The sequence below is a fragment of the Psittacula echo genome, assembly GCF_963264785.1.
Source record: "Psittacula echo genome assembly, chromosome: 7".
NCBI classification, from domain to species: Eukaryota; Metazoa; Chordata; class Aves; order Psittaciformes; family Psittacidae; genus Psittacula; species Psittacula echo.
The window spans coordinates 41074433-41082362 of record NC_137740.1 but is presented as its reverse complement, the minus strand read 5'-3'; the positions used below and the strand labels follow the sequence as shown (position 1 = coordinate 41082362).

General features: G+C 59.1%; 1 protein-coding gene across 1 annotated transcript; it reads right to left on the bottom strand.

Annotated features, from left to right (window-relative positions):
* Positions 1–5230: 5230 nt before the first annotated feature.
* Positions 5231–7670, bottom strand: HES1 (hes family bHLH transcription factor 1). Its single transcript, XM_080624209.1, has 4 exons — positions 7430–7670; positions 7245–7340; positions 7068–7155; positions 5231–6358 (listed from the first exon to the last, which is right to left on the bottom strand). Exons 1-4 carry the CDS (start codon positions 7535–7537, stop codon positions 5874–5876), a joined length of 777 nt encoding a protein of 258 aa, XP_080480335.1. The 5' UTR covers positions 7538–7670; the 3' UTR covers positions 5231–5873.
* Between the last annotated feature and the right edge of the window lie 260 nt (positions 7671–7930).

Here is a 7930-nt window from a genome sequence, read left to right as displayed (position 1 = left end):
CCCCTTCCAGACCCTTCATCTCCTCCAGCACCTACCACTACGCAGCCCTAAAGGATGTCCTGCTTTCTCCTCTGTACCCAGGAAGAGTTCTGGTATTTCTCTGCATTTGCATGTTGCAGTTGAACCCCTGACTGCAGCAGGTCCGGAGCAGAGCCTGCTGCTGATGGAGGCAGGGATGGGGCTCAGTCTGATGCTGGAGCTGCAAACAAAGCCAAATGTTTCCTGAGACCGGCAGGACTAGCCTGTGTTTGTCCTGTTTTGTACCAGTTGTTACTCTCACTGAGGATGTTGTGGTGGGCTCAGGCCCAGAACTCTTTCCCCTGTTTGGCAGATGTCCTACGCATGTTAGTGCTGCCAGAAGAGATGGGGGTTTATCTGTGCCTGAGCTGCAGCAGGGCTGTGGAAGTGAGAGCCAGGCAAGATACGTAACTGTGAGGTTCAGCATGTGTCTCTACATCCTGCTCCCTCGCTTGGTACAAACATTGTCCAGATTTCCAACGTCAGAGGGAGAAACACCAGCCAGATTGTTTTACGGTTTCAAGAACTCATAATGTTTTCCAGAAAACAGAACTGTAGCCCATCTTCTGGAGTGGGAAGATCTGTGGCAGCCTCCAGTCATTGCTGACAGCCCTGACATCCTCAACAGCCAAAAAATCCAAATAAAATGCAAGGCACCTTTGGAAAGGCTCTTGCAAGGCACGCCGGTGTGCCCACATGCAGGGTGGTATGTGCTGTTCCCAAGGACCCAAAGCAAAGAGCAGCCTCCTCCCAGTGCTGCCTCCATAGATGCCTCCCTCGCAGGAGAGAAATGTTCACTGGCAGTCCCAGTGACAGCTGGCTGGGTGGTGTGATGGGAGCTGACAGCCTGGGGATGGCGTGGGAGTCCACTTGGAGGGAAGGATTCAGTGGAAACCCTGCTGCAGGGGCAGTTTTAGGGATGACAGTGACTTTTGGTGAGGTCTTAAGCAGCAGCAGGATGGATTGGAGGCAGGCTGTGTTTCCTTGGTAGGCGGGGAGGACAAAAGGGAGATGTGGCTTTGCAGGGAGTCACAGCCCTGGCTCCCAGCCCCTGGGCTACCCCATGTCCCAGCCCTGCAGTGAGGCTGAGTCCTGTTCTCTGATCTAGCAGAGCAGCCCGAGCCACGCTGGTGTGCTGGCAGGCTCGTTACAGCAGGTCTGCTTTTAATTAAGTGGGTTTGTACCGCTTTGTACAGCTGAACCCCTCAGGAGTTCGGGTACGGAGCCTTCACCCTTGTGACCGAGCTCCTGATGCTTCCCCCTGCGTAGTGGGCAACCGGCAAAGGGAGCTGGGGCCAGGGGCTTTGGGAGCACATTCCGGGGCCTTGTCCCACCCATGCAGGACACCGGCTGTGTCCCCAGGGAGACAGGGCACCGTGCAGGCTGTGCCATGCCCTGCCACAGGTGTTTGCTCTCCTCGGGCCCCAAGGCGAAATCCAGGGCTCTTATCGCACCAGGCAGATAAGAGTTAATGCCCCAGCAGTTGTGCTGAGCTAGCTTTTATTGGCAATAAACCCTGGCTGGGAAAAGCTTCCTAATCATTACAGATTGCAGGTAGCCCTACCTCCACGGATGTCCTTCAGTACCTATGCCCTGCCCTGCCCTGCTTGCTGTCCACTCTGGCAAACACCTCGGGGGCAGCCCCCCTCCAGCCCTGCACCCCTCCGGTGTTGTACAGCCCCTGTACCACCCTCGCTGTGGCGCTGGCACGAAGGACATGTTCAACCGTGTTCCCAGTGCTAACCACTGACGGCGGCGCAGGGCTGAGCGACTGCTGCACCCAAGAGCAGCCGGACCACAGCCTGCGTCAGTCAAATCACTGTCCTCGGACACTTGCAAGCCGCAGTAACTGGAGCTGCTACCCCTGGGGCACAGCTCTGCTGGAGCAGGGGACATTGGAAATCTCTCCTCCTGCAGGGGCTAGGAAAGGAAGAAGTTTGTCCCAGCTGAGCCAAGAAAGCTGTCCCCAGCGTCAGCTGATGGGATGGCCGCGAATGGTTAATGAACGGAAGTGGAGTCATTTGTCTGGGCTGACCCCCCCATAGGAAGTCGGTGCTCCACAAAACAAACCGGCCTTTTGTTTGACTTCTTTTAAGCAAAACACATGTCACCCCTGGAAATCACAGGTCCCCTTCCCTGACCTGGGGGTAGCAGCAGAGCAAAGGCGGCCGTTGGCCTCAGGGCGTTGGTGCAAGCCTGAGACACGGGGTGCCTGGGTCTGGGCAGGATCTGGCCCCACCGTGGGGCCAGGAGCCATGAGGTTGACGCATCTCGGTTCCCGCAGCAGACAGCTCCCCCCAACCTGCCCGCACACCCGCGGCATGCAGCCCCCGTGGAGGTGTGCACTGCTGGTCCTGCGGGTTCCTGGCACCCGCAGGGGACCTGCCTCGCTGCCCCCAGATCCCAGCCCGGCTGCCGGGCTGTTTCTCACCATCCCCACGCTCCCCGCAGGCCGGATGCCTGGATCCCAGCCCGAGGTCGGCGGGCGGCCGCGGGCCCGTGGCACGAGCCAGGCCGGTGGTTTGGGACAGCCGGCCGGGAGGCCGTGCCGCCAGGTCTGGTCCGAGGCGTGCGGGCGGCGTGCGGCGGCGGGCTGCCGGCGTTCGGCCTCGCCGCCTGCCAGCGGGGGCCGGGGCAGGCTCGTGTGCCGGCGGCAGCGCGCTCCCCTCCCTCCCTCCCCCCCGCTCTCCCCGTGCCGCCTGGCAGCCCGCCACCGCGCCGGGGGTTCGCTCCTTTCTCACGACCTCTCAGGTTCCTGAGCTCATCTGGGAGCTATTCATTTCCTGCCAGAAAACAGCCTTGCCTGCTAAAAAAACCACCTTGGCCGCAGAGCGGCCCAGGGCTTGGTACGAGGGCTCTCCCGGCTTAAATCATAAAGCTCCGGCTGTCTGGCTGGAATCAAACGCAGGGCGGGTGTGGGGGGGGGCGCGGGGGCCTGTGCCATATGGTAGCACTTAAGAGCCAAGAAGGAAGCGAGGAGGGGTTTTTGCACCGCTCCCGAGGAGTGTGGGAAAAGTTAATTGTCTTTAATGACAGGTTTCCCGGGACGGCAGCAGCGGCCGATGACAAGAGCTGCAGGGGTGCGAAGAGCAGCCGGGGGTGTCAGCCCCGCTGTGGGTGGGGGGCACGACAGGGTGCTGGAGGAGGCAGGCAAAGGCTCCTGTCCCTGGACCTCCGTGCAGGTGTGCTGCAGGCAGGGATGGAGCGCTGCTCCCTCTAGCTCAGTGCTCTCCGGGCTGCAAATGCACGCACCAAACTGCGGCAAACTGCTTACAAACCCCATCCGAGAGGGACAGCCCTGGCTGCAGCCCTCCTCCGGGTAACCTCTCTGCTGAGGGGCATGGCTCACCACGGTGTCCAGGGAAGCCAACAGGAGCTGCATCCCATCCAGCAGCATCGAGTCCAGTCTCTTTTCCTACCTGTCTGGCACAACCCTGCACAGGGGTCATGGCCAAACGAGAGGCGCCATCCAGCAGCTCAGCCTTGTCCCTTCCGTGCCCCTCCCCACCCCTCCCTTACCGGCTCGTCCCACGGCACCAGTTTGAAGGCACTTGCCACACCTGAAGGGCAACTCCTGCACATCATGGTCCACAGACCACAGCCTGCATTTGTCATCCCAATTTGTCACGGGCTCAGCGAATTGACATCAAGAGCATGGCTCCTGGGAATTGCTCTGACCCCTTCAAAGCTCACAAACTCAAGCAGATCTCTCATGTCAACAGGCTGTGGGATACAGTAAACACAGAAAGCTTTAGAGAAAAGCTGTCCAAGCATGGTATGTCTGCTTCATACTAGGCTATTTAAACTGCATTAGCAAATAGGTTTATCTTGTCTTTTCCTCCTGGATCTGCTTCTCCCTTAGCCTACAGCAAAGCATTTTTATTTTTTCTTCTCTCTAATGCACTTTTCAAACCAACTGCTTCAGCAGAAAAGGAAGACTCTGCTAAACTGGAACAGCCTCAGCTCTTACAGGTGATGTGTTACTGGTCTGCATCAGCTCCACACAGGCCACAAAGCAGCAGGAGTTGGTCTAATGCGATTCGCAGACAGGTCCTGTTCGCACTCTTCTGAACATAACTTGGGCTCAGTCCTGCCCTCAATATCTCCAGCACAGAAAGGTGACACTATGGCTGGTGGAAGGGAAAGCAGGCTCAGCCTGCATGGCCACACACCTGCCTAGGGACAGCAAAGTCGATATTCCCAATCCTGGCACACAAAACCTGTCTGCAAGATGCCACCATGAGGGTGGCAATGCAGGCAGGCCAGCAAGGTGCTCTGAGACAGAGGGGAAGCTCTTCTACATCACCTGTGGAGATCAGCCCCTGCAGACCCTTTTTAAAAGGGAGCTCCAAGCTCATCAGCACACCCCTCATAAAGACATCCACCACAAGTTCCCCCTGCAAATCCATCCCAAGAAGTATTTCTCAGATCAGGAGGATGTCTGTATACAGGGAGAACGGGAGGGATTCATACCCCAGCAGGTTTAATCTGTCTGGTCTCACACTCTCCCCAGCTTTCATTTCCCAGCACCTGGATACAGTCAAGCACCTGGCTGATCCAGACAAAAATCCAGCAGGCTTTTCCAACAGGATTTGGAAGGAATCCCCACTGTATCCTGGCACTTTTTAAAGCTGTCTGCTCTGAGTTAAGACTTGTTAAGAAGGGCAATGCAAGCTGTAACCTGAGACTGCTGCTCACTCTATCTAGGGCTTGCATCTTGCCTGGAAATGGGGCATCCCCAAGTCAAAGGGGTCAGTTGCCACTCACAGTTACATAGTCCACACAGACCCGCATCACTCCCCCAGACACGTGTTTTCCATATAACAGCAGAGGAAATGCCCAACTCTATCAGAAACACATGCAGAGCATTAATCACCATGCAGAGCCTGGCTGGTGCTCAGCGTCGGGAACAGCTCTGTGCTTTTAAGTCCAGGTGGAGGTGGTGCTCAGCGCCTGCTGCAGCCTGTCAGCCCAGAGACAGGAGCGCTGGTGTCAGGTCCTGCGGAGAGTCGCTGGGTTTGTAACTCGAGAAGCTGGCAGGAGCTGCTCTCCACATCAACTGACTGCAGTCATTCGCAACTTACACCATAGCCCGGGAGCAGGCCCCTCCGGGTCCGGGGCAGGAGGCTCACCCAGGCAGCTTGGGCTGGAAACCAGAATCTGTCTTGCTTTATCTGGGCTACTCCCCTCCATCAGCCCAAGTAGCCAGGAAAAGAGCAGAGGTGCCTCCCTCGTTCACCAGCTCTGCAAACATAAGCTCTTTTTAACAAGTCTGATGAGCTGCGCTGCTCCCAAGGAAGCAGTAATTATATCTGCCCCGGGGCAGGGAGAGGGGCCAGGTAATTTCACAAGAACACAGAGAGACAGAGGGTCTGACTGGCAGCTCCAGCCTGGAAAGCAGGACAAGGCAGCCCTGGAAGAGCATGATCCACAGGCAGCCAGGAGCAAGGCTCCCTCCTATGCACACATGCCAGCACTCCAATTTATCTCCAAATGCCTTCCAAAATGGAAGAGACACTTTTATTTTAAGAGCATTCAAAAAAAACCCAAACAAACAAACAAAAAAACCCCCCAAAAAATCCCAAACCAACCCCCCCCAAAAAAAAAAAAAAAAAAACAACACAAAAAACCCCAACAAAACAAAAAAAACCCCAACCAAAAACCAAACCCCCGATCTTTGGTGTCACAGGAGGAAGGGGAGGGAAGGGAGAAAAAAAGATCTCGTGTAAAACACGAAACACTGTCAAAGGAGTGTTATGGTACAAAGGCACAATCCAATATGAACATATAACCTATGTACAGCCGTGCCAGCAGCACAGGGTGCAGTGCTCAGTCCTATCCAGTGCCCACCACCCTCACCAGGGTCTCCAGACCGAGTCGGCTGTGCCGGGTGGTGGGCCAGGCGGCGAGGCAGCGGTGGCAGCTGAGGGTGGGCCACCATACAGGGGCAGCACAGCTCCGCCAGGAGCAAAGGCAGCGCTGGGGATGAGGAAGGCGAATTGCCCATCGGAGGCTGGCAGCATCTGGAAACCACTGTACACCTTGGCTGCATCAGCACCTGGCTTGCAGGGCATGCCAGGGAGCGGCCCTGCAGCACTGCCCGGTGGCACCAGGGCTGGCCCAAAGGCTGCAGCTGGTGGCAGTGGTGGCGGTGGTGGGGGCGCAGGGTAGTTCATGGCGTTGATCTGGGTCATGCAGCTGGCCAGGTGGCCCAGGAGCCGGGTGCGCACCTCTGTGTTGACACCCTCACAGGTGGAGAGGAACCGTGTCACCTCATTCATGCACTCACTGAAGCCAGCACGGTACTTGCCCAGCACTGTGGGGTCTGTGCTCAGAGCAGCTGCAGAGGGAAGAGAGGAACACAGCAGTCAGCAGGGTCCTCAGGGAATAGGGGTGCACAGCCCACCGGTGTTGCATCCTGGCGCTCCTCTGAGCCAGGAATCCAAGAAAGGAATCCAGCACTTCTGGTAGGGTTTCTTGTGTTCCTGGGTGCCAGCGATCCAGATGGAGAGCATGGCACCTCTGCTATCAAGTCCACCATCATCAGAGTCCCGCGTAGGGTACAGACTATCCTAGAGAGTCTCCTATGTCCCTAAGTGCTGGGAATCCAGGTTGGGTGCACAGTTCCCCTGTGGGTCCTATGCCTCCCACCCTGCCAAAACAGACTCAGGTGGGGAACATAGCTCTATTGGTAGAGAGGACCCAAGCAAGGACTACAGCCTCTTTCAGTGTCCCCCAGTACACATGCAGAAACAGAGCACAATCCCACACACCACCCCCCTCAGCCTCCTTGTACTAGGGATACAGTACACAGCAGAGTGCCCCTCACCACCTCCCAGTACTGGGGATGCAGGTGGGGATCCCAGTGTCCCTCTGTACCAGAGATACAGGCACAGCACAGTACCCCCATCACCAGGGGTGCAGGTGTGGAGCCAGGTACCCTCCAAACTGAGGATGCAGGCAGGGAGCACGATGCCCCCAGCCCCCGGGATGCAGGCAGGAACCCCCAGCCCCTCTTCCCTAGCTCCCTCCAGTCATCTGGGACTCACCGGTCATCTGGGCTCGCTGGAGGCTCCGCAGGTGCTTGACAGTCATCTCCAGAATGTCGGCCTTCTCCAGCTTGGAGTGCCGCGAGCTCTGCGGGAACAGGCAGGGCTCAGACCGGTCCGGCGGCACCGGCCCTTCCCGTAGCCCCCGCCCCGGTCCCAGGCACCCCCCCAGCTTACATCCTTCTTCAGCGCATCCAGAATGAGCGTCTTCAGCTGCCCCAGGCTCTCATTGATGCGCGCCCGCCGCCGCTTCTCCATGATAGGCTTAGAGGACTGCAAGAAAGGCGGCGGTCAGCGCCCGGCGCTAATCCCTGCGGCGCTGCCCTACCCGGCCCGGCACAACCCGGTCCGGCCGCCCTTACCTTCCTGTGCTCCGCCGCCGTCTTCGGCTTGTCTGGCGTCGCGTTGACGCTGGCGGGGGTGGCGGCCACCGGCGAGGCGCTGCTCTTCTCCATCAGGTCGGCCGGCATCCTGCGCGCCCGCCACCGCGGGAGAGGCGCCGCGGCCGCAGCGGGGGGGGGAAGCGAGGGGTGGCGTGCGTGTGACCGGGCAGACCCGGGAGCGGCGGGCGGCTGTGCGCGCGCTGCCTGGGGGCGGCGGGGCTGGCAGAGCGCGGGTGCCGCGCGCCCTTGGCCGCCCCTACTTATAGCGCGCGCCGCACGCGCGCGGCTCGTGTGAAACGTCCCCCGTCGCCGTTCCCACACTCGCGCCCAGCCAATGGGCGCCGCCCGCACGCGGCCCCGCTCGTGGACGGCGCCCGCCCATTGGCTGGGCGCCTCACGGCGGCCGCCGGCCAATGGCGCGGGGCGGGCGGGCGGGAGGCCGCGGTTAACCCCTTGGGCGCCGCCCGCGGAAAAGGCGGG